Source organism: Oryza glaberrima, chromosome 6, assembly GCF_000147395.1.
Source record: "Oryza glaberrima chromosome 6, OglaRS2, whole genome shotgun sequence".
NCBI lineage: Eukaryota > Viridiplantae > Streptophyta > Magnoliopsida > Poales > Poaceae > Oryza > Oryza glaberrima.
In genome coordinates this window covers 21,024,965-21,051,097 of record NC_068331.1, presented here as the reverse complement: position 1 = coordinate 21,051,097, position 26,133 = coordinate 21,024,965, and the positions used below count along the sequence as shown (strand labels likewise).

Here is a 26,133-nt window from a genome sequence, read left to right as displayed (position 1 = left end):
AATGCTATTAAGCAATAATGTGAGCCATTTTTAATAGTTTAGTAGGATTAAAATGAGTCAAAAATAAATTAGGAGGTTAAGTAATCCAATAAAATAGTTAGGACTAAAATTGACTCTCTCTCTCTCTGTTTTTCATAATTTTATATGAAACAATTTTGGAATAGGCAGCATTTGATTTCCAATAAGCTCGTGAACTTTTGTTTAGTTAAGTCGCAATCACCTTTACCACAAGGGTTGAAAGGTGCAGTTAGTTGGTTGATGCTAGCTGCTCATTGTTGGAGAGAGATAGCTACACTCACTAGCTTACTTAGTTCAACCCCTCCACTAATTTTTATTCCTTGGAGAAAAGTTTATAGATCAGTATGAAACGAGTAAAGTGAGACAGATGAACAGATCGTGCAGAGATGAGGACGTGCGCCCATATGTACATTTTCCATCAGACTTAAGTATGTTATATGAAACAATAACTTAGTTATTCTCGTAAGAAACCTCAGGTTATTAAAAAATGCACTAGAATGGATCAATGGGCCATCTAACTCTAGTTTACTAAAATCACGTACGAGTAAGTTTATGAAAGGCATAAGGGCGTGTTCGAGCTCTTGAACCCATGCAAAATGGGACGACGCGTAATCGCATGATTAATTAAGTACCAGCTTTAAAAACTAAAAAAATATATTTTTAAAAAAACTATTTAAAAAATATTAAAAACATACTATTTAGCAATTCGAAAAGCGTACGCTTGAAAAACAAGAGAGTATAAATTGAGAACCACTAATACCGAACACACCCTTGATGGACGAGTGATCTTACTGTTTTAGGAAGGCACCAATTTTTTTTTCAGAAAAATGATACCCCATGATATCTAAGGCATCAATAGCTACTAAATTTTGTAATAAAAAAAATCAAACGTTCTGATGAGGATTGTAAAATTTCTCTAAATTGACAAGCATGGAAATTATTGTACACCAATTAGTTCACTATAGAGCAGTTCTTCATCAAGAGTACAGCTATATGTAGACTCATATACAACTAAAGACATGTAACTATACATCACTCAAAAAAGAGCATGCTTATATGTACTGTAGCTGTTTACTAATGTTGATCAAATTCAGTCATACGAGTTGAACAACTGAATCGTATGCATAGCAATTTCCCTTCATCAATCATCATCCCTTTGGCCTTTGAAGTGGGCGACACTCTAAGCCATTGTTGTCACTTGGCCGTGCCGCTCCGAACGATTTTTGCCCTGTTCGAGAATGTCCATTGTGTGCAGTCATGTCCACTCTGCTGGTTGAGCGAGCCTGGAGGTGTGTGCTCTTCCTTTGTCTCCTGCTATGAGATTCCAGTGGGTGTTGTGCTAGCGCTCCTACTAAACGCGAGTACACACACCTATTGGCCAAAGACGTCAAGTTCTTTTTCATCTTACCTTTTTTTTTAAATAAAGGAAGCTGATATAGTATCCGATATTTATGACAATTAATATGAGGTACAAACGAATACACATTAACTGTTATAAAGTTTGTTTCAAAATAACAAACTATAGTAAACATTCAAATAAATCAAACCGTTTAGAAGCTTGAGAAGTACTCCCTCCGTTTCACAATGTAAGTCATTCTAGCATTTAAAGCATTCAAATAAATCAAATCGTTTAAAATCTAGACATATATATCTATCTAAATTCATTAATATCAATATAAATGTGGGAAATGCTAAAATGATGTGAAACGGAGGAAGTACGTAATAATTTAGGCAAATTTTGTCACATGACATCCAAATTTTGTGTAATTAGTTGGAGGACACTGTAAAATCATGTCACTGTTAAGGGACACCACAAAAATAGTGTAATTGGTTGTAGGACACCGGAAGCATTATTTTATAATATTTAAGAAAAGCGTGGAGAGAGAAATTTAAAAAAGGACAAATTTGCCCCTGTCAGCTCTTTCTCCACCTAGCCACGGCGCAGCGGCGGGCTACACAGGGAGGCCGGTGCAAGCACGGGTGCGCACTGACATGGGGAGGCGGCGGTGGCGAGTGGCGATGAGGAGGAAAGGGTGGGCGGCTCGAGAAGTCGGGATGGGGGCGGAGATGTAGCTTCGATGCTCACCAGGCACAATGGAGTCGCGGATGGGATGCCAATGGGGACGGCGAAGCTAGCGGAGGCCTCGCCGGTGCTCAGGGAGGTCCCGGCCGATGCCTAGCAGCGGCGTCGCTTGGGATGGAGCGGCGCGACGGTAGTGGGGAGGGCATGGCGTCCGAGCGGCGAGGGAAAGGGGGAGAGGGGGTCCCGCGTGCTGTTTATAAGTCGTTGGGAGGAGAGGAGGAGCCGTGGAGGGCAGCCAAACGGCGACCAATTAATTCGCACAACGGCCATGATTCGTGGGGGTTTATGGGAAAAACAAAGAGGACGGGATGGGGAGCAACCCCTCCCAATTAATTCAGCGAAATGGCCGGTGGCGGGGGTGAATTGGCACCTCCTCCTCCACCAAATCTGCCACCGGAGTGGCTTCATCCTCTCCCCGACCCAGACAACCGCAACCAGCCGGCGACGTGATCATCAGCCTCACCGATGCTGCCGTTTTGTCCCCTACCCAACCCCCAAACCCATCCCCTTTTCTGCTCAGTAATTAGCTTTTGTTTTTTAAATTTTACAACTACAGTTTTTAAAATCTGAATGAAAAACTGAACTATTTGAATGAGCTTAAACTCCACCAAACGGATCCGAAGAGTGGAACGGAAATTAAGCAAGCATGTAGCTGTGTGTGTATGACGTGAAACGAGCCTTCTCGGCACGAGCTACCAACGTCGCCAGTTACCACACAGGAATATATGCAGATTAAGGTTGGTGATGTGATGCATGCTCAGCTCACACGACGCATATGCATGGTGGTTGTGTTGTGTTGGGGTTGGGTGTATATAAAGCTAGGTGCAGATAGTTACGCTCACTAAGTAAGTCACTCATCACTGATCATGTCACTGGATAGCAACGTATCCTCCGCTGATTTTTATTCCCTGGAAAAAGCTCTACAACTACTGATGATCATATTGTATGGGCCAGTTAAAACAGTTCAGTGAATCATTATCATATCCTCTCAGTGTCAGTGCAGATCATGGATGCAAACTGTTTAGTGCTCGCTTTTCATAACTGCCGTAGCCAAAAATTAGAAAGACTAGGATTAAGATATGGTATATTGTTTTCTTTCTTCTTAGTTCGTTCAAAAGATGATATATTGGACGTGTTCGGCTGTTATGCACAACGCTGTCCTGTATCCTGCAGCCAGTTCACTTGCTGCAGCACTACCTGTGGTATATAAGGGACCCCTGGGCAGGACCTAAGACATCAAATCTCACCGCCACTACACCCACCACAGTCTACGAAACCGGAGCGCACAGGGGCCAAGTCGTCAGGAGATCCAGTCGGACCAACTCGACTACGATCTCGCCGGTATCATCGAGTTCTGCTATTCCCTTTGTACTATGTGGTTTTCAACATATAATCCCATATCAACTGGATTAGGGCTATTACCTGTCAATGGGCCTGAACCAGTATAATCCTTGTCTTTTTGTTTGCTTGATGTCGTACTACGTAGATCCTCGTATCAACGGACCCCAATACCCTCCATATCCGGTCTACGGGTATCCCCGTCGACACATTTGGATCCCATAATTTATACTACTACACCACCATTCGACAAGTCTTTCCCAATTTTAGTATTGGCTTCCTCCAAACTTCAAAATCATGTACTACTTATTCAATTAGAAAAATATAAACAAGTGCTTATTAATTGATTTGATAAGCTAGAAACTATAGTGACGAACAATTAATATGAATTACATTACTAGAAAAATTATTTTTTCCGACGTGAGGATCTTTTTTTCAGACAAACATGACCTTTAGAGTCAAATGACTGCCTACAAAAATATAAATCGAGATGAAGTTCATTGTACGATTTTCGCAGGCGGACCACTTAAACGGCGTGTGCGAAAATAATTTTCACAGACGGACCACTTAAGCGACGCCTGCGAAAATAGATTTTTGCTGGCGAACCTTATGTGGTCCACCTGCAAAAATTGTACACGTACCAAAAAAATCTTCAGTAGTACTAGTACTTATCTTCTCGGCATCCACCCCTCCCCACCACTTCCCTCAACTCTCTCTCTCTCCCACTGGGCCGTCCCACCCCCCACCCCTCCCCTTCCCTCCCTCTTCGCAGGAGGGGGAGCGACGGCAGTGCGGCGGCGGCGGGTACGACGAGGGCGACCGGCACGGCTCCCCTCCCCTCCCCTCCCCTCCCAGATCTGGCCAAAGGGAGGCCGGGGGAGGGCGGCGGCAGCACGGAAGCGTAGAGAGGCCAAGGGAGGGCGGTGGCCCCTCCCAGATCCGGCCAGGGGACAGGCCGGGCCCGCTTACATCTGGCAGCTTTCATAGGTCATAGACTGCCCTCACAGACCAACACAAGTCTTTTCTGCGCACTTTATCCTCACTCATGCGCACTCGGGAAGAATTTCCCGATCGGTCACCCGTCCTGAAATTGCTCCAGGCCAAGCACGCTTAACCTCAAAGTTCTTTCGAGATCGGTTTCCAAAAAAGAAGTTGCAACTTGTTAATATGAGTATTCTATTAATCCTATTAAGCCTATGCTGAGATGTTACATGGCGGTGTGGCGGGGCGGCGGCGGCAGACGACGGTGCGGCGCGGACGTGCGGCGGCGGCAGCGGACGATGGCAGGGGCGGCGGCGGTGATTTAATTTAGGAATATTTTTATTTGCTTTCTTTGCTAGTATTGTTACGGTGATTTTGGATGAACTGGATGAACCAGTGATTTCTCCATTGAATTTGGATTCACTGGATTGGATGTAGATTGGATGGGGAATGGGTGGGAGCTGGATTGGGAACGGGAAGCTACCACCGGAAATGGCGGTGGCTGTCCATTTTTTTTTAGTGCTCGAAGCTATTTTCGCAGGCGTGCATATTTTCACAGGCGTTGAGGTGTAGGCGGAAAGCTTGTCCGCCTACGAAAATATGATTAGGCCGTCTGGAAAAACACTTTATCTAGTAGTGTTATACACATTGTATTTGATTTATATAGTAGACATGGACATCACATAAGCCCACATGCATGGTAATGTTGTTGTTGGTGGTGGGTTTAGGTATATTTAAAGTGGTATAGATATTACAATAATTTGTTATTATTACTAATAGTCAGTGAAATTAATTTCCTGCACTCTAGAAGGGGGCTGAACCTGTCGACTCATCGGCCGGTAGCTAGCAACCGATTCTGTTGAACAACTAGCGTAACTATACGAGCGTGCGTGCACATGGCCGTCACGTCGGTCGAGTCGAGCAGTACATTGCTGCTGCTGGGGCCCGCGTGTCATCCAAAGCATGGACAAACGAATGGGGCTGAAATTAAAGCCACCGATTGCTGACGCTGCGTACGCATGGACGGATTAAAAAAAAAAACTTTATAAAAAGTGGTGGTCGTCATGTCATATTTGCAGCTCTTGCAAAAGACCCAAATTTTGTTAGGGCCATTACGTGTCGCATCAAAAAGCCCATGATGATTCAAATCGATGCATATCTCTTGTGTTCTTGGAAATTGGTAGGGTTTGGAGAAGAAAAGGACTTGAGACTTGAGACTCGTGACTTCTTGATGAGCACCCTTGCTCCCCTAGGGTCGTCTAGTTAGTTGCAAAGTTCACATCGAGGAACTGTTCAACATAGTACTCTAGTTATATTGATTTGCACAGACTCATCTTAGGAATTGCTTAATTTAGCTCAGATTTTTCTAAACGGGTACTTCCTCCGCTTTAGTGGTGGCTTAGAATTTTCTTAAAAAAGCATGGGCAAATTTCACTGTGGCTAGCCCTCGACGGCATCACTCATATGCAGATCCGCCGTCCGATGACTCTGAACAGTTGTCTATGCTCATTAGATGGGTGTGCTATAGAATTTAATTATTTTCTCAATGAACCATAAAAAACTTTTATAACAAAAACTTGGTAGGTTAGGATTCATCTAGGCTTTAAAATTTTTCTAGTTCGGTCACTAGCATCATTCGATGCCAATGACATAACATGCTTGTGTTCTCGTCGTGCGCTAGCCAGGCCAGGCCGCCAGGGCGACTGCCACGGTGGTCACCCGAGCTTTCGCTTCACCACTGTTGATATTTCTTACGACCACAGATAAATCCGTAAGTGCACGGAATACCGCTGTAACACTTCACCTTTGGGTGACCCCAAAATGATATCGAACTCATGGAACGTGTGAAACCTACTTAAGACTAAGACTATCCAAGGACAACAACTGATGGTAGGTAGGCTAGGCTAGAGAGTACTTTCTATATGTTTTAGTTAACTAAGTTAAGCAAAGGTAATTTTCTATCTATTGCTTCGGGCACCGATCCCTGCTGGTCCGCTAGCATTGTTCCGGCTATAGCTTTATGATGTATCCGAACATGGAGAATTACTAGGACAGGATTCAGGGCTGTCACCATCTCCCGCCTACCTCTGACAAATCCGTGGGATACACAACAAATAAAGGTAATATCTAATCTAGACACCACGTCTATGTTATTAATTACTACTCTAATACTTATGCAGGAACTTCCTTCTTTATCCGGAGTCCTAGTACTATAGCACTTAGTATGAATACTAAACAATGAACCAGCAAAGATGGAAATACATCTTACTTAGACTAAATAATTAAATAACATAAGAAAGGAGCACGGATGCTTACTTTATAGAAGAAGTTCTCCGAATCCGGAGCAGAGTGTACCGACAGCTCTGGTACTCCTCCCGAATTCCTCTTATGAAGCTACACTCATTGAGGTAGAAGTCGGATGAGCACCAAACTTCCGGTCACTCCTCCAGAGCTTCTCCTCACTCTCTACCTTATTCTAATGTATAAAAGATACAATAGGGCCTCTTATAATTCAGCTCAAAGTTGTGTGTTGTGAATGAATGAGAGGAGCTCTATTTATAGCCTCCATATGACGGTTACAGGTATGGGAAACAACCAAACTACCCTCCAACCGTCATTGAGATGAAATCAGGATCATCCACATGTAATCTGGCGATCAACGGCCACAGAACGGGTTCGGCTGAACCAGAAAACCCTCCTCTCGGCTGCCTCTTCGCCCGGGGCAGCTTAATGGGCCCCCAACATCATATACTATGTTTTGGCTCAATTCTAAATGGTTTTCATTGATTTATTGGGTCTCCAATCCGTGTAAACGTATCCTGAATGTGCGGAGGTACATTTTGTCGCATGACGGATGTGTTTTCTCCTCAAATTACCTGCATACACATATTTCACCAACACTAGTGGAAATGATTAGTAATAATCTCTACCACTAAGTTGGATACCATGTTTTATTTCATTATATGCAGGTATTGACGGTCAAATATTATGATTTAAGGACCGTCAACAACCACTGCTCTTCTTCTATATACTTTCTCCGTCCAAAAAAAACCTAACCTATGATGGGATGAGAAATATTATAGTACAATGTATCTAGACAGGTTGGGTGTTTTTTTTGACGGAGGGAGTAGATGACAATATTAACCTACGTCATTTCAACAGTGACTACCAACAACTTTTAACTATTAATTATTAGATTTAATGATACAAAATGGTATGATTAGAACATCTAGCATTCTCGTAAGATACTTTGATGATATATTGTCAAATATTCACGAAGCTATATACTAAAATAAACACGGTCAAAGTTTGAATATCAAAAAAAATATCAGTGACATGTAATTGGAAATACAGAGAATACCATCTTTTTATCTGATGATAGAGTTATAAACACGCTTGTAAGCTTTTAATATAAATTTAATACTACCTCTATTTTTTTATACACCATTAACTTTTCACATAAACCATTCATCTTATATTTAAAAATTTAGATAAAAGTGCAAGGTAAGATTATAGTTTCTTTATGATAAACAAGTCACAACAAAATAAATAACATATATACATATTTTTTAAATAGACGAATGGTGAAACAACACGTTAAAAATCAACAACGTCATATAAAAAACGGAGTGAATTTTACGGATTCACACTCATTGATATACAAGTAGAATGGAGTGTGTGCGCGTTTTGTGTTTACATGTATAAACTGGCATGATGGCCTTGCGTGGCAACGTTGCTTTTTCTAATTATCCCTCTAATACGAAAAGGCTAACGGGTGATCGATCGCTACCAGCTATCGTTTTTTTTTCCTTTTCTCTTTTAGGAAGTTTATACACCTAAAGTTTACACATTTAAAGTTTATCCACCTAAAGTTTGTAGAGCGAATGTTTATAAGTCAAAAGTTTATATACCCGATTCAAATTCAAATTTGAATTCAAATAAGTATTTTATATTTTCCTTTTTAGTAAGTTTATATACCTAAAGTTTACACATCTAAAGTTTATCCACCTAAAGTTTGTAGAGCGAATGTTTATAAGTCAAAAGTTTATATACCCGATTCAAATTCAAATTCTAATTCAAACATTTTATATTTTCCTCTTTTAGTAAGTTTATACACCTAAAGTTTACACATATAAAGTTTTTCCACCTAAAGTTTATAGTGCGAATGTTTATAAGTCAAAAGTTTATATACCCGATTCAAATTCAAATTTGAATTTGAATATTTTATATTTTCCTCTTTTAGTAAGTTTATACACCTAAAGTTTACCCATCTAAAATTTATCCACCTAAAGTTTCTTGAAGCGAATGTTTATAAGTCAAAAGTTTATATACCCGATTCAAATTCAAATTCGGATGAAGTCTATGCGTATAAAGTTTATGCGTGCAAAGTTTACAATATAAAGTCTATGCACATGAATAAGAATAAGAGTATTAGATTTTTTTTCCTAATTTTCTTTTACTATTATTTTTTGAAGTTTATGATGTACTACATCCGTTTCAGGTTATAAGAGTTTCTAGCATTGCTCACATTCATATAGGATTTAATGAAGATATAAAGTCTTATAATATAAAACGGAGAAAGTAATAGAAAAGTAAAAGAAGAGAGATGAAAGAGGAGTATTAGGGGGAGGGACGAGTGATCGCTAGGAGGAGAGGGAAGCAATCACTCACCCACTAGCAACCTCCTATCTAATATGCTATCATTGTGCTCATTTTACTACGCTTTCACAAAGATGAAAAAATCCATAATATTTTATTGTCATATTTTTCTTTTGACAAGGTCTACGGCATGTGGGGTCTAGAAAACAAGTAAAGTTTTGGTCTCATGGTTCATGGGTCCCACATGGTAGCTATACAGGGTCCAAAATCAATGGTTCTAGCTATACAGCGTCCAAATGTCAAGGCAGCCTCACCGCCACTACTATAAGGAACGTTTAAAAGGGTATAAAGATTTTTTTTGTTTGAAACAAAAGAGTATAAAGATTTAGTATTATAGGTTGGGAGAAAAAAAAAAGAAAATGAGAAACCCATAAGCGTGAAACGTAATGGACAGACTGTGGGCCTCGAATACTAAAATCGGCCCGGCCCAAATGCACGTAGTCACGGCCCACATAAGCACAGCACAGCACTCGCTGCCGCCGCTTGCCATTTGCCAACCCCTGAGACACGCGTCCCTCTCCTCTCCGGCGACCTCGCCGTCGCCAGCTTAGCATCCATGGAGCTCGAACTCGAAGCAGCAGACGGCGGAGGCGGGAGGAGCACGGAGCCGCCGGTGTCCCTCTCCGGCGACTCCCCCAAGGCGGTGCTCGGCCGCGGCGCCGCCGCCGACCGCACCGTCTCGCGCCGCCACGTGACCCTCCGCCTCCTCGGTAGCGGCGGGGATGAGGAGGAGGAGCCCAGGGTCGCCTTCGAGGTCGTCGGGAGGAACCCCGTGGTCGTGCGCTCTGTGGGCGGCGGCGGCGGCGGGAGCAGGGTGTTCCGGCGCGGCGAGGCCGGGGAGCTCCGCGACGGGGACGGGCTGGCGCTGTCGCTGAGGTCGCCGTCGTCGGTCTGGGCGGTGCGGAGGAGCAGCAGCAAGGGCGGGGATGGGGATGGGGATGTGGAGGCGGAGGTCCTGGACGCCGTGGCGAGGCGGGAGAGGCGCACGAGGGAGCGGAAGGAGAGGGAGAGGCGAGCCGCGGAGGAGGCCATGGAGGTCACCGCCGACGAGGAGGCGGCGGTGGCGGCGGAGGCGGCGAGCAATGGGGATTCCGATGCCGAAGCGGAGGATTTGAATTTCGATCTAGCAAGCATCGAGCCTGTTCGAGGTGAGCTTTGACCTTTGTGCTGTTCATCTTCATCTTCAGAGGAAAAAAAACCCCCAAACAAGAGTTAAATTTTGTTTCTGACAGTGCTGTAGAAATGAGTTGATAAGACACTTCAATTCATGCTACATTGCAATGCTAGTTTCCTTTCCATTGCATTAGCATTTCATCTTGCCTTTTGTAATGTATAGTTAAGCTCGTGTTGGTTGATGCTAAGTACAAAATGGTTGCTGGTTTCTGTGGAGATATGTGAAGTATGTTCATGTAGATGCAGAAAATCAAGAACGACACATCGCTAATTTGCTATAGGTTTCTCTGGAAATACCAAAGAGTGCTACTGAGTTCGAAATTTGATATAGCAAGCATCGAACCTGTTCGAGGCGAGCTTTGGCCTTTTTCCTCTTCATTTTAGAGTAAAAAAAAACCCCAAAAACACAATATCGGCGAATGTGAGGTTAAAATTTGTTTGCGGCAATAATGTAGAAAAGGATAAGACACTCAATATTTGTTACATGTCACTGGTTTTTTATCGTGACTTTTGTAATGTGAAGTTAACTTGTGTTGGTTAATGGTAAGTTAAAAAAAAAGGTACAAAATAGTTGTTGGTTTTTGTGGGGATATCTAAGTATGTTCATGTAGATGTACAAAACCAAGAATGTCACATTGCTAAATTGCTAGTAGTATATGTCAAGACCTGTTTGGTTTCATAGAAAATACCAAAGGGTGCTACCGAGTTCGGTTATACTCTAAATGTTAATATCATTCTGTTTTGCTATCTGAAGAATTAGGTTGTGATGATTCCTGCAAAATCGAAGGGCATATAAATAATTCCGTTTGGCGTTTTTCCGTAATGTCGAAAATACTTCCACCCTGTAGAATGATACAGTAATTGTTTGGCTGCAGAATTCGGGTTCTTATCAATGGGCCACGAATTTGATAAATATCCTAAAGGAAGAATTTGTCCCCCAAAGGATTGGAATTGGTTTCTGGAGGAAGTAAGGAAGGGCTCCGATGATGAAGATGATGAGGGAGGCAAATTTAAGGGTAAAGGCGCTAACAAGAAGAATGAGGGGCAGCGTGAAGACGAAGATTGGATAGGTGAGAGTGAGGACGAGAAAGATTCATTGTCAAGAGGTTCTAGTGTAAAGAGATCAAAGTATGTAACAAGATCAAAAGAACCAAAGAAACCTCGCAAGGAAAAAACTGAGACTAAAGATAAAAATAAGAATAGTGGGGATGAAGATGATGAGGAAGATGAAACACTCGGAGGTTTTATAGTGAATGAAGAGGATGAGCCTATGGAAGAGGTGAGCGAGGAAGAGGAGGACGAGTTCGATGACGATGATGATGACGACTGATAACAATGCCAAGATAGCTTCTGTACCTTTCTCCTGAAGGTGTGACGTTAGTGCTGACAAGTAGGGGTCATATGCTTCTCTCTTGTAACAAATACAGTTAAGCTTTTGTCAGACAACAGTTGTAACCATGTTGTTTAGTTGATGACTTAAAACACATTTGTCCCTGTTCCCTTGGAAGCTTGAGTTTTGCGTCGTGCTTTATCAGTGAAGTGGATGGCAATAGGTGCTGGGACTTTTGTATCTGGACAGTGCAGCCTCATGCTGAGAGCACCACTTTTGCTCATCGATAGCAAACCTGTCGTAATCAAGAATCAAGATAAGAAACTGTTCCATGAAATAAGTTAGAACATTGAATAGTAGAATAACAAATCTGAGCGATACTGATGTTGGATCATGTTCATGAGAGCCAACTTCTTGGTTGTCGATCACCAGTGAAATGGACTGTGTGCCTGCTGTGGCCCTTTGAAGATGAAACAGACAAGTCTTATGAAAAGGCTACATGAGCGCCATTGTTCGTTATCACCGGGTGTTGCCTAGAGATGAATAATCAATCATCCATTGCATTCCTCTATAGAGGAAAAAAAACAAGCTTATCAGACAAAAAATGATTTATCTTTAAACAAGTACTCAATTCCAAGATATTCATTGTAGCACATCAATGAAGATGAATAATATGTAGTATGAATTACCACTGGTGAAGTGTTGATACATAACCTTATACATCAATCCATGAAGCAGATAAGCTACCACATCCATCCACTTCCTGCATTCCTTCCATTATACTCCTAATTAAGCCATCACTGGATCCTGCAAGAACAAACGCAGAATCCGAATTATATCAACCAAGCCATTCCCAAAACATAAATACTAATCGCAATCACATACCAGAGCAAAGCAGCTACTAATACTAACACGCCACACAACAATATAGAGGAAGCTCATGGCTAGCTTACTACTACCTAATGCAAGCCATGCATCAAGAACTCGGCGAGGCCAAGCAATCGATCTGCTGCACCAACTCCTGCACCTCCTCCTCGCCCATCTCCTCCCATGGCTCCGCCTCCGATGCCGTGTTGGCGGCGGCGGCGGCGACGAGCTGGTCCACCTCGATGTCGATCTCCGCCTGCTCCTCGCCGAGCAGCTCGTACCATATCATGTCCGTGATCACCGCGCCGCCCGTGCTATGGCTGGTGTCGGCCGCCGCGGCCAGCGCCAGCGCCTCGAAGGTGAGGCCGTCGTCGTCGTCGGCGAGCATCCGCCGCTTCTTCCCTTCCACCGGCGCCGCCGCGGCGTGGCGGCGCGCGATGTTGTGGAGGACGTCGGGGCTCCTGAGCGCTCGCGCGAGGAACGCCGTGCACTGCTCCTGCCGCCGCTCGGTGCCCCGCACGCGGCGCTCCATGTCGAGCAGCTGTGCGCGGGCCTCCTGCTGCTGCCGCCGCAGCCGCGCCAGCTCCCTCGCCAGCGCCTCCTTGTCCCTCCTCAGCCTCTCCACCTCCCCCTCGCCGCCGCCGCCGCCGCAGTTCACAGCACGCGGCGTCGTCGAGCCCGTGCCGGCGCCGCGGCGGCGGCGGCGGATGTTGGCGAGGAGGTGGCGCTGCCCGCCGAGGAAGTCCTCGTTGGAGAACTCCCACCTGTCGGCACTCACCTTCCGGAATCCCTGCAATCAAACTAACCAAGAATCAGCGAACGTAAAAAAAAAAAAACCCAATCAAACGTTCGACGCGCCGCGCCATGGTGGACGCCATTGGCGGCGAGATCGAATGCTCGATCGATTCAACGTACGTAGGTGTTGAGCTGGCGGAGGAAGCTGGAGAATTTGGCGTGCTTGAAGTGGAGCGGGAGGAGGCCGGCGGCGAAGGCGTGGGGATCCCACACCACGAAGCTGTTCCTCGCCGCGCCGCCCCACGACACCACCGCGTCCGTCGCCGGGTCCTCCACCATCTCGAACGTCTTCACCAGGAACGGCGCCACCGCCGCCCCCACCCCCATCGCCGCCGGCAACGGCGCCGCCGCCTCCTCCTCTCCATCCAGCACCACCACCTCCACCTCCTCCTGCTTCACCGTCGAGTAGTCCATCGGCGTGATTTTGGCGGGAGAAGAAGGTGGGGTTTTGTAATTTATAATAGGTGAATGGAACATTCTGGAAGGTACTAGAGGAAGACGAGGGGAGATGCATTTTGGGAGTTTGGATGCGTGGGATATTTTTTTCTTTGGAAGCTTCTAATGTGCGCTAGAAAAGGAGCGCGCGGCCGGATCTTTCCCGTGGTTTGATGGATGTGGCCGCGAGCAAGCGAAGCAGCGAGCGATCAGAATCATCGGTCGGATTCCATTGTTGGGCCGGGCTGGTGAGCACCAGAGCAAGGCTGGTGAATTTGGCCCAGAATTAAGCTCGGGCTGTTCAGTTCGGATGTTAAGGCCCATTGGGCCTAATTTTCTGTATGTAAGTTTGTCAAGGCCCAGCCGAGCCCTGAACTTAAAACCAAAGCTTTGACAATTTTTCGATGTCACCAAATGGATTTTGCCTAATTTCATCCCGCGACTATAAGGGCTCATTTGGAACACACGATTTTGAAAACACAGAAAAGAAAAAAAAAGTACTCCTAGGAATAGATTATCAGTACTAGTTGAATCCTACAAGAAATAAAATCATGGGAATTGCTGAAAAAGATGTTTGCATAGCTCATAGGAAAATTAAGATTATATTATGATTTTGTTAGAGAGGGAAGGGAGAGAAAAAGACACAAGTTGCATTGGAACTCTCAAAGGAATTTGAAAATATGAGCTTAAACATCATGCTAGAAATCCTCCAAAATATGGAGTAATTTTTTTCCTATCCTATGAAATTCCTTTGAAGCAATCCTACAAACCAAATATGATCTGTAATAGGAATTATTCTCTTGGATTCAATGCCTCTACTTTTCCTCCAAAAATCCTTGAATCCAAAGTCCGTAACTTATTCCCAGTGGCAATAAGCATGGGGCCGGCTTGGTTTGAGCAAATTTGAAGGGCTTAAAAAACTCGACCATACCCTTTACAAAATCGTGGGGGAATGTACAGTTGGATGCCACAGCCATTTGTCCTTGTTCAAAATTCTTGCAAGTGATCTTTTCCCCCTTCCCAACTTGTTTATTTAAAAGAATTCCGGGGCATTGTTCTTCCCCACTTGGAGGAGAATGTGGGCGACAATGGCCGTCCAATCCATCATCTCCAAGTTCCCCATTTCTTTGACACATCACTAAAATTCAATCATCTTGACATAAAAAAAATTCCCAGCAACATCACAGCAGCACACCACTATGGATGGCCAGAGCTAAGCAACTGCAATAATCCGCAGTGGCGATCACTCACTCACACATACAAAGAGAAGAACCAATTGAGTAGAACCAATTGAGTAATCGGCAGTGAGCCAGTGACTCGATCGGAGAGTGATCTTTGCAAGAAGCACATACGAGTGACCAAAAAGCTCAGATCAGATCAATGGAGGCGCTAGTGGTGGCGGCGGCGGCTGCGAGGGATCAGCCATGGCTGCCGCTGCCGTGGTCCTGGCTCGCCGGCGGCGGCGCCGGCGTCGTGCTGCTGGTCGTCTACTTCTACGCGCCGTGGTGGGGCGTCCGGCGGGTGCCGGGGCCGGCCGCCCTCCCTGTCGTCGGCCACCTGCCGCTTCTCGCCGCCCATGGCCCCGACGTGTTCGCCGTCCTCGCCAAGAAATACGGACCCATCTTCAGGTAACACAAATTCAGAACAAAAATTGGAAAAAACAAAGAAGAAAAGAATCTAATTTGGCTTGCAAAATTGTGGGCTTATTTGCTTCGATCTTCCTTTTTTTTTTTTTTTTGTTGTAATGGATGGATGATTGGATTGTAAGGTTTCATTTGGGGAGGCAGCCGCTGGTGATTGTGGCGGAGGCGGAGCTGTGCAAGGAGGTCGGGATCAGGCAGTTCAAGAGTATCGCAAACCGGAGCTTGCCGGCGCCTATCGCCGGCTCCCCTCTCCACCAGAAGGGCCTCTTCTTCACAAGGTCATAAACAAGTTCATTTCATAATCACTTCTTTTTTTTTTCCCAATTCATGGATGGTACTCTCTCAAGTCTCAAGTCTCAAAGCGTTTCAAGAGATATAAGTAGTGACCATCCACTGCTTGATCATGCTTTGGAATTGATGCAAAATCAATTTGTGTGGAGCTTAAGATGCGCTGCTTGCGTATTCCAAAAAAATTGTGTGGAGCTTAGAAGCTCTCCAATCAAAGGCCAAAATATCAAAAAAAAAAAACAATAGTATGGCAGTACTACTAATTTGCACGTGTGAGTGATTTGTAGTAGCATATGCTTTGTTTCAGACGCGGGGATTCCGTGTAATTTTTGTAGGAAACATTTCAATTACCTAGTGATTCTTGAAAATTTTGCGCTTTCCAAATGGGAAATGGGTGCGATTTTTTTAAAAGAATTAAATTTGAACATTACTGCGTCATCATCGTTAGTGTAATGCGAGAACGCTTGTATTGCAGGGACGCAAGGTGGTCGGCGATGAGGAACACGATCATCTCGCTGTACCAGCCGTCGCACCTCGCCGGCCTCATCCCCACCATGCACAGCTGCGTCGCGCGCGCCGCGGACGCCATAGCTGCGGCGGCGGCGGCGCCGGAGCAACGCGACGTCGACTTCTCCGACCTGTCACTCAAGCTCGCCACCGACGTCATCGGCAAGGCGGCGTTCGGCGTCGACTTCGGCCTGACGGCCGCCGCGGCGGCAGCACCGCGCTCCGACGACACCGCCGACGCCGACCGCGGCGAGGCGGCGGAGTTCATCAGGGAGCACGTCCACTCCACCACCTCCCTGAAGATGGACCTCTCGGGGTCGCTCTCCATCGTGCTCGGCCTCGTCGCGCCGGCGCTGCAGGGGCCCGCGCGGCGGCTGCTGAGCCGCGTCCCGGCGACGGCGGACTGGCGGACCGCGCGCACCAACGAGCGGCTGCGGGCGCGCGTGGGGGCGGTCGTGGCGAGGCGGGAGCGCGCCGGCGGCGAGGCGAGGCGGGCGCGGCGGGACTTCCTGTCCGCCGTGCTCAACGCCCGCGACGGCGGCAGCGACAAGATGCGGGCGCTGCTCACGCCGGACTACGTCGGCGCGCTCACCTACGAGCACCTCCTCGCCGGCTCCGCCACCACGGCGTTCACGCTCTCCTCCGCCGTGTACCTCGTCGCCGGCCACCCGGACGTCGAGGCCAAGCTGCTCGACGAGGTCGACCGGTTCGGCCCGCCCGACGCCGTCCCGACGGCAGACGACCTGGAGCACAAGTTCCCCTACCTCGACCAGGTAATTAATCACTAATTAAATGTAAATTCTCTTAATTACTTTCTTGATTACTACATTCGTTTAACTTTTTTTAAAATTAAATTCTTTTAGGTTTGACCAAATGTATAACGAAACTGTCAAAATCTGTTATATGTTAGATATAATGAACCTATAGTGCTATAAGTATTGCTACATATTTTTTATAAACTTGATTGAACTTTCAAAAAGTTTGACTTAAAAATACAGTGGGAGTAACTATTTATAACCTACCAGTTTCACGATACAACTCCCAGTGTTCATTAAGACTACACATTTGTTTTGTTTTTAAAGTGCAGTGATAAATTAGCGATACTAATTTACAAGTTTAACGATGAAAAGAATTGCCAATTTCCAACATAAATACACGTTTCCTTTTGTGGGGTTCTCCTAATTTTTGTTCAAAAGTGCAGGTGATAAAGGAGGCGATGAGATTCTACACGGTGTCGCCGCTCATCGCGAGGGAGACGTCGGAGCAAGTAGAGGTCGGAGGCTACACACTCCCAAAGGTGAATTAACCACGTTAATCTCCTCTCTAACCTCGTCGTTAAACTTAAAAAACCCAGATTAATTAACGAGCTCCTCTAAGCTCGCCGTTAAACCGCACTACTACTATAATAAACTGATCAGGGGACGTGGGTTTGGCTGGCGCCGGGAGTCCTGTCGCGCGACGAGGCGCAGTTCCGGGACGCCGGTGAGTTCCGGCCGGAGAGGTTCGACGCCGGCGGCGAGGAGGAGCGGCGGCGGCACGCGTACGCGCACGTGCCGTTCGGGCTGGGCCCGCGCGCGTGCCCGGGGCGGCGGTTCGCGCTGCAGGAGGTGAAGCTGGCCATGGCGCACCTCTACCGCCGCTTCGTGTTCCGGCGGTCGCCGCGGATGGAGTCGCCGCCGGAGCTCCAGTTCGGGATGGTGCTCAGCTTCAGGCGCGGCGTCAAGCTCACCGCCGTCGAGAGGCGCAACGCCGCCACCGCCTAGACAAACAGATCACCTGCTAAAACACTTGTTGCCACATTTGGGATCTTGTACAAGTACTCCATCCGTCAAAAAATATAAGGATTTTAGATGGATATGACATCCTAGTACAATAAATCTGAACATAGAATATGTTTAGATTCATTGTATTAGGATATGTCACATTCACCCAAAATTCCTTATATTTTGGGACGGAGGGGTAGTAGTACTACCAATGATATCATATCAGCAGAAAGAATGATATTATCTGTAAAATTTATGCTGCCTGATGATGCAGAGTACATGATGAGCCATCATGTAAGGGACAAAACAAAACAGTGAAAAGAGTACTCTATTTGTCACTGTTAATTTTAGTAGGATCAGCAATCCATGTTACACAGAGGGAAAATAAAACGAATTAGCATCATTGTATTGGGTAAAAAGAATAGGGTTTTCACTTATTAGGGAAAATGAATCAATAATTAAGGAAACAAAACTGTGCAATACAATAGTCTATGCGAACACCACGGTCTATCTATTTCTTAAGAATGTGCTGTGTGTGTTAGTATTAGTTTACGACTAATGGTTCAATAAATTCAATTGCCTGGGAGGCTGAAGGCCTGAGAAAAGACGCCATAAAAACCAGTTCTCGGACTGCAGTGCTCCAATATATATCACCTCTTCAAAATATTAATGAACTTCCAGAAAATGCACGGCCATACTACAGTATCATCCCCAGTTTCTTAAAGCACTATGAGCAAAACTGTTACTCCCCCACACTGGAAATACCACCTCTTCAGTTCTTTCAGCAGAAAACCCTGACCAAGCAGAAGATTGCAGTGGTAAGGTGCAGAACGAACAAAAACTAAAAGCAGTAGCTTAACTTAATATAACCTCACAAACAGGGAGCCAGTCAAAGAGCTACTAGAAAATAATAAAACTTGAATGCGTTCAATCACCACTATTCAATTTCTCTCACCTGATGATTGGGAGGATGGAATGGTTTCCCAAATTTGAGCAGGTCACATTTGTAACCAATATCAAAAGTTGAAACTCGTCATTTGTGTCCACTTATAGTTACAATTTTCTTAGCTTCTAACAGGTCCATCATTGCAAACCATGATACTCAACCCCACCCTTTTGATTACTGAGTCACTGTGGCTGTGGCTCACAACACTTCCATAAATGTCACTTGAATAACAGATGGTAAAACTTTGCGGCCATCAGAGTTATGTGTGGCACTAGCACCAGAAACAACCGCATGCAAATCAACCTGTCTCATTTCATGATCAGTCTTCTCGTGTGGATATTACCACCAAGCCAGCAGCATTGCTACTAGGGAAACTCTTATCACCCCTTATCACCTCAGGATGCCAAAATAACAGGTTCTTGAAGAGAATATCTTTTGGCCTCTGTGGTTAAGATAAGGCATCAAAGATCAGACTCATCTGCGATCTCATATTATTCTGCAGTTATTAAAGAGCAGACTATAAGAAAACAAAATGTCACTTTCAGCTCTATGCTGTTTCTGACGCTGCATCAATCAATTTCTTCAGGAGTAATACATCTCACAACCTTGTTAGGTTTATGAGACTAATGTAGTAGCAACATAAGGAAATATATCGTCATTTTTAGACATGAGAGAACTCATCATAAATCTTCTGGCACTTGTGGCTTGGGCAAAATGGTGCCATGATAAACCTGAAATAACAACATATTACTTATGGCACAGATTGCTTGGTGAAAATAGATTTGTTCTGTTTTCACAAACAGAACGGTGAAGACATTAGAGCCAGATAACAGATAATAAAGTGGCAGATTTCCAATAGCTGTTATCTTTTTAGTTTTCTAGTTACACAGGAAATTGAAAATCAAATATTGATAATGCGCAATGCATTTACATTGTCCTGCTATAGTGCTACCCCACATACTGCAAACTTTATCTTCATTAATTCTTGATACATTAATATATGAATTAGAATACAGTATTTAGTTGAGCAAAGATAATTTCAGTAAAGATCAGTAAGATAAAAAACGGAAAAATGGAATGTCAGAATTCGCTTGCTTATCTGCCCTCAAAAAGAGTTGCTTTGCTTACCCTTTTTTTATTACTGAGATGGGCTTATAAGCCTACTCTACTACAGTGCTACTGGCAATATAATTAGGATGACAAAAAATAAGACACCTACATGCTGTGAATATGCCAATAAGAAACAATGGTTGCATCCAGTAAAAAAAAAAAAATCTGTGAACAGTATCCATCAACTAATGATTAATAAATTATAAAGAAAGTACACTGCATCATGAGAAAAGTCCTGCACCTTCATGCTGGCTTGATGGTTCACACATTACTGATCTGTTACTGGCATCAACACCAGTTGAAATAAGATAGGTGATATCTGCAGCCCATATCAAATACAAACGGCGTTATTACATACGAAAGGAAAACGAGGTAAAAGTTTTATCAGAATAAACAATAAATTTCAAATATTTCTTGCAAACACATGCACCGATGCAGCCTTATCCAGATGTATGGGAACCTAATTCGAGATATATGCAATTCAGTCATGATGGTTGTTTGAGTAATCCAAAAGGAAAAATAATAAGTTAGTGGTTGGCAAATGGTCAGACAGCACATTTCTTCTAAATATACTAGAATAATAGAACAAACCTTACTTTCAAAGAATTTTCCAGTTCAAGTTCCTCCTTTGTATCCTTAACTAGTACGAAGCAGACTCCTTAAAAACACACCTGTGTTTGCAATGGGTCTGTTTTGAGGCTAACAGGAATTTTCGGTATGCTTCCTAAAATTTGGCATCTAATGCAGTTTGTTGAGCCGACTGAGCCAGCTGAAAAATATCAGGAGAAGTGTACTGAATCAGTGGCATATGTTGCTATGCTGCATCAAAAAAAATTCAGCATAGTGGTACTGATGCCTATACAGTTCCAACTCCAGAGATGGTAACATTACATGATCTCAGGTTTTACCATCAGTTGCGGTATCATTGTCTGTACAAGAGGGTAAAACTCTTTCCATTTCATCGTGAAGACTAATTGCCTCCTCCAAGTTCCCTAATTTCTGGTATTTGCTTATCAGACAGTTGTAAACTGCCCTATCAGGAGCAATACCATGTCCAATCATCTCTGAAAAAACTTCTCTAGCTTCTTCCATCATATTTAGATTACAGAATCCCGATATAAAACAAGTGTAGCAAAAGAGATCAAGCTGCAAACCGCTATCAATCATCTTAGCCTTCAGGGCAAAGGCATCATGGAGGTTTCCCTGTTTTAGGTACCCATCGAGAAGAGCTGTGTACACAACTTTGTCCAGAGACATACCTTTGTCAACCATTTCATTAAACAACTGCACAGCCTTGTTCAAACAACCATTCTTGCATAAACCATCAACCAAAGCAGTGTAAGCCTGTACATTAGGATCTAGTCCTAAGTCCCTCATTTTGTTGAAATGGGAGATTGCCTCATCGATCGATCCTGCTTTACACAATCCATCAATCAATGCACAATAGGTTATTACATTAGGCTGGAACCCAGAATCTAGAATCTTCTGCAGCATGGCAATGGCTTCTGGCACCTTTCCAGATTTAAAACAAGCATCCATCATAGTTGTATATATGATATAATTGGGTTCCAGACCAGACTCGTCCATTTTAGTTAACAAACTCTTAGCCTCATCCAATTTGTGCACATTACAAAGCCCCTGAATGAGGGCACCATAGAGTGAAACATCAAGGTCCAATCCTTTATTCTTCATCTCACTTAGCAAACCAAGTGCTTTCTCACTATTCTTATTCATGAAGTGCCCATGAATTAGTGTAGTGTAAAGCAATTCGTTGGCTCTGACACCAGCCTTCTCCATCATCCTCAAAACATCCTCTGCTTCCGCAACCTTCCTTTCTTTGCATAGGCCATCAACCAACACAGTGTACGTTACCACATTCAAGGGCACCCCTTGGCGTACCATTTCATCGAGCAACACAATAGCATCATCAAGCCTCCCTGCCTTGCATGTCCCATCAATCAAACACGTATACGTGAACTCATTAAGCGCCATACCCCTCACCCTCATCTGCGCAAACAGCTTCATCGCCTCTCGCACCAAACCCTCCTTGCAGAACGCATCGACAAAGGTGCTAAAAGTCACTACATTTGCCATCACCCCCTCCCTCTTCATCGCAGCAAAGTAACCGTACGCCGTCTCCATCCTCCCGAATTTGCAAAAACAATTGATCAACGCGTTGTATGTCACAACATCGGCTTTACACCCCGACCTCCTCATCTCTTCCACCAGCTGCTCCACTTCATCCAGCTCCCCACATTTCCCATACCCATCAATCAAAGAATTGTAAGTTACAACATCTGGCAAGCATCCCATCTCCTTCATCCTCGAGAACAGCGACCTCGCCTCCGCGAGCTCCCCTTCCTTGCAGAGGAAATCGATCACGATGTTGAACGTGAACACGTTGGGCGCGGGCAGCTGCTCGAAGAGCCGCCGGACGAGGCGGCCGCTGCGGTCGCGGGCGAGGCGGAGGAGGATGTGGTTGCAGGTGCGTGTGTTGGGCGGCACCCGGAGCTCCCGGACGCGGGCGACGGCGCGGACGGCGTCGCCGAGGAGGCCCCGGTCGGCGAGGACGGAGAGGAGCGTGTCGACCACGGAGGCGAGCGCGCTGCGGCGGGGGCCCAGCGCGAGCGCGCCGCGGTGGAGGAGGTCGACGAGGGAGGCGGCGAGGTGGGGCCGGCGGAGGGCGACGAGGCGGGAGAGGATGCGGCGGGAGTGGGCGTAGAGGCGGTCGCGGGCGAGGAGGTGGGCGGCGAGGCAGGCGTGGGCGGTGGAGGGGAGCGGGTGGGAGAGGAGGCGGTCGGCGGGGACGGACCGGAGGGAGCGGAGGAGGCGGAGGCGGTGGGAGATTGGGGCGGCGGCGGCGGCGGCGGGCGGCGTAGGGAGGGTGGAGAACGCGGCGGCGGCGGGGCAGCGGCGAGGGTAGAGGAGGAGGAGGAGGCGGCGGCGCGGGGGGAGGGGTAGTAGCATCGTTTGACCGCCTCCGGCGGCGGCGAGGCGGAGGGAATCAGGCCATGGATGGAAGGGGGGGAGTGTAGTAGTAGGGTTTTGAGGGGTTTTGTTCCCAAACTGTTTTACTACTTTATTGGAGATTTGGAGTGTTAAAATTTGCAGTGGTTTTGGTGGAATTTCGCCAACTTAGGTCAAATTCAAATTTTACCCGAGTTTTTTTAAGTAGAGTAAAGATTCCGTGCAGGCGAAATGTTACAGGCTTACAGCTTGAGTTAAGTGCCATATCAAATTAAGGAATGTTTGAGGGAGTTTCTAACTGCCGTGGCTTCTCCATAAAAGCTCTCTAAATCAATCCGGTTGTTCTTTACATTACTAGAACCTTTTAAACTTCTTTAGATTTTTACAAGTTGGATTCCCACTGAATATAAAGCTGGATGATGAAATTATTTACTCAGGGAGGAGGGATAGTAGCATCGTTTGACCACCTTCGGCAGTGACAAGGCGGAGAGAACCAAACCATTGAAGGGGAGTATAAGTAGGATTTCAAGTGGTTTTGTTCCTAAACTATTTTACTTAATTAATTGGAGCATTTTGAATTGCCATTGTACTGTAGCCTGTGGGTGGTTTCTGGGTCAAATTCAAAATTTCATGAGTTTTTTTAGAGTAAAAAATTCCAAGAGCTAATGCTAAATCAAATTAAGGTACTGCTTGGTACAGCTCCGAATATCGGATATATGTTAGATTTAAAGTTTGTATGTGAAATTATCCTGGTTTAAAATTTGAAATTTTATCTAAATTGGGAACAAAATGATTTATTCAAAATGTTATCAACATATTCAGAGATCTAAATCCATGGAGTTGCGGACTTAGGAATATCCAGCTCCAAGAGATTTTGGATTCGAAAATGTGCCAAAGAGGACATAAGATATCTCACGGCTAATTTAGTTTGGTTGGAAATTCGATATCCAAAATCCACACTGGATATTTCTTCTTATTATTTTTTTCCTAAAAAAGGGCTATGCCGCATGATGTATTTGCAGAAAAATCCATGCAGTTTCTAATTATCGTTCTTTTTATATTCTCCGGTGTTGGCTATGATAGAACTAAGTTTGCCCAATTCGTAATGTATTGTGATACCCTAAGGTTTAATCAGAAACGGTTAAACGGGCGGCGTGAAAATTCAATTTTTGAACCATGCTATGGACAAACGATCGGAGACAGTAGATGCATAGAGTTCGGTACCGTTCTTTTCTCCAATAAGAGATGGATGAAGATTAAGATTTCCGTATCACATTTTTCAAACTACTAAACGGTACATTTCGTTTGAAAACTTTCTATATAAAAGTTACTCTAAAATATTATATTAATCTATTTTTTAAGTTTATAATAATTAAAATTCAATTAATCATACGTCAGTACCACCTCGTTTTGCATAAAAAATTTTATCTTCATCTTCAGAAGAAAAGAACAGCTATGCGAAATAGAGCAATTGGCGTCCGTTAATTTGAAATCATGGCGGTTAAATAATTTGAGTCTGTTGGATTACCATTCTCCGATCGATAGGATATAAACTTAATTAGAATTTTGGTATTAATCTAATATATAAATTTCTTCATCCGTTTCATATTATAAGACTTTTTAGCATTGTCCACATTCATATATATGTTAATGAATCTAGACATATATGTCTAGATTCATTAACATCTATATGAATATGGACAATGCTAGAAAGTCTTATAACTTAAAATAATGCTAGAAAGTCTTATAACCTGAAATTTCAGAGGTAGTAGGTGTCATGATCGAAGCAAAAGTTGCAGTATCGTTACTATCTTGGCTCTATTTTCATATAATCAGATAAGCGGTTTTGGATAGTGCTGCTAATCAGGTCCAAACTGGCGCAACGTTTATTCTTTTTAAATCCACAACCAATAGATACCGACTTAGGCCATGTTTGGAGGAGCTTAAAATTCTAAGAAGCAACTGTTGAAAACCTAGTTGGTGAGAATATGGAGAAGCTTATAGTTTATTTTCCAGATTCTACAATAATATATCCAAAAAGCTGGACTGTTTAGGGGGAAACTGCAGCTGCTAGAAGCCCCCAAACAGACCCTTAGAGTTTTTACTCAACATCAAAGTTTTAGATAATTTTCTGTAAATGCTCTAAATGTATTTATTTCTATACTTTGTTAAAGTAGTTTCAGGATTATAACTAGAGAGTGAGGTCATGTTTTTCGTAAAGTTTAGCTTTTTAGATTTGATTTTAGTAAATTGTGTTTAGGGCCACCTTTTATTACCAAAGTTTCATTTTGGACCACCCTTTAACACATTTTTTCACTTTGGGCTAGGTTACTTTACCTTTTCACTTTGGACCACCCCATAAACTTTTTAGAAATACATAAAAGACTTTTCCAACTTTAAACATATCAGCAACCCGTAACCCAGTAATCTTTTTCAACTTACGCAGGTAATTCTTTACAACATTATAGAGTAAATACAGCTAAAAAAAATGACTTGGGGTGGTTCAAAGTGCACCAAAGGTAATCTTACCTGGTCCAAAGTGAAAATATGAGCTAGAGGATAGCCCAAAGTGAAACTTTGGTAATAAAAGGTGGACCAAAGTGCAATTAACTCTAGATTTTAATTGACTAATTAGTGACTAAAGATTACCTCTTAGATTTGTGGTTATCGAAGAATCTCTTTCGAGTGTTATTTTTTGTTATTTAGATTTAGAGTGTTTCTGTATGAAAAATGAGACAATTAACCATCTGTTTATCGATTGCCATTACACAAAATTCATACAGAGAGCAGTTCAGTTTTCTTTTGGCTTATACGTTTCTACTAGCATTTCTCATATTTTTGATGGGTGGCTGTTAGGGGTGGACAAGAAGAAAAGTAAACTTATATTGCTGGGAGCTTCTGCAATATGTTGGGCTCTATGGTTGTGCAGGAATGATATGGTTTTTGATAAATCACCATCTGTTTCATATATGTAGGTAATTTTCAGGGCAACATATTGGCTCCGGTTTTGGGCACATTCACAAAGGTCTGATGAAGACGGAGATCTTTTAAAAGTTGCATGCAGAAAGCTTGAGTCGATGGTTATGCAACTTTTTGCCAATTATGGATGGAGATTCACAAATAAACTTCAATAACGTGTTCTCCACATCTTTTATTTGATATTTTTATCTTAATATACTGGTTGCTATTATTTTTGGACTACACTTGTTTTGAGTGCTAGACTGTAATAA

General features: G+C 44.1%; 4 protein-coding genes across 5 annotated transcripts; 2 read left to right on the top strand and 2 right to left on the bottom strand.

Moving 5' to 3' along the window:
• The first annotated feature begins 9,573 nt into the window (after nucleotides 1–9,573).
• Nucleotides 9,574–12,131, top strand: LOC127777240 (nucleolin 1). The gene is made up of 2 exons (XM_052303806.1): nucleotides 9,574–10,227; nucleotides 11,128–12,131. The coding sequence occupies exons 1-2, from the start codon at nucleotides 9,636–9,638 to the stop codon at nucleotides 11,580–11,582; spliced, it is 1,047 nt and encodes a 348-aa protein (XP_052159766.1). The 5' UTR covers nucleotides 9,574–9,635; the 3' UTR covers nucleotides 11,583–12,131.
• Nucleotides 12,132–12,274: 143 nt separating this feature from the next.
• On the bottom strand, nucleotides 12,275–13,721 carry LOC127777808 (putative heat stress transcription factor A-6a). The gene is made up of 2 exons (XM_052304427.1): nucleotides 13,365–13,721; nucleotides 12,275–13,239 (listed from the first exon to the last, which is right to left on the bottom strand). Exons 1-2 carry the CDS (start codon nucleotides 13,719–13,721, stop codon nucleotides 12,559–12,561), a joined length of 1,038 nt encoding a protein of 345 aa, XP_052160387.1. The 3' UTR covers nucleotides 12,275–12,558.
• A 1,044-nt stretch (nucleotides 13,722–14,765) lies between these two features.
• LOC127777081 (cytochrome P450 711A1-like) lies at nucleotides 14,766–18,153 on the top strand. Its single transcript, XM_052303584.1, has 5 exons — nucleotides 14,766–15,307; nucleotides 15,448–15,600; nucleotides 16,086–16,890; nucleotides 17,319–17,414; nucleotides 17,536–18,153. Exons 1-5 carry the CDS (start codon nucleotides 15,060–15,062, stop codon nucleotides 17,878–17,880), a joined length of 1,647 nt encoding a protein of 548 aa, XP_052159544.1. The 5' UTR covers nucleotides 14,766–15,059; the 3' UTR covers nucleotides 17,881–18,153.
• A 194-nt stretch (nucleotides 18,154–18,347) lies between these two features.
• LOC127777080 (putative pentatricopeptide repeat-containing protein At2g02150) lies at nucleotides 18,348–22,965 on the bottom strand. Of its 2 annotated transcripts, none has more exons than XM_052303583.1 (4): nucleotides 20,528–22,965; nucleotides 20,178–20,255; nucleotides 18,836–19,557; nucleotides 18,348–18,674 (listed from the first exon to the last, which is right to left on the bottom strand). In XM_052303583.1, the coding sequence occupies exon 1, from the start codon at nucleotides 22,901–22,903 to the stop codon at nucleotides 20,834–20,836; it is 2,070 nt and encodes a 689-aa protein (XP_052159543.1). In that variant the 5' UTR covers nucleotides 22,904–22,965; the 3' UTR covers nucleotides 18,348–18,674; nucleotides 18,836–19,557; nucleotides 20,178–20,255; nucleotides 20,528–20,833. The 2 variants fall into 2 exon arrangements, with proteins under 2 accessions (XP_052159543.1, XP_052159542.1); XM_052303582.1 differs by having other exon boundaries at nucleotides 20,533–22,965.
• Nucleotides 22,966–26,133: the final 3,168 nt, after the last annotated feature.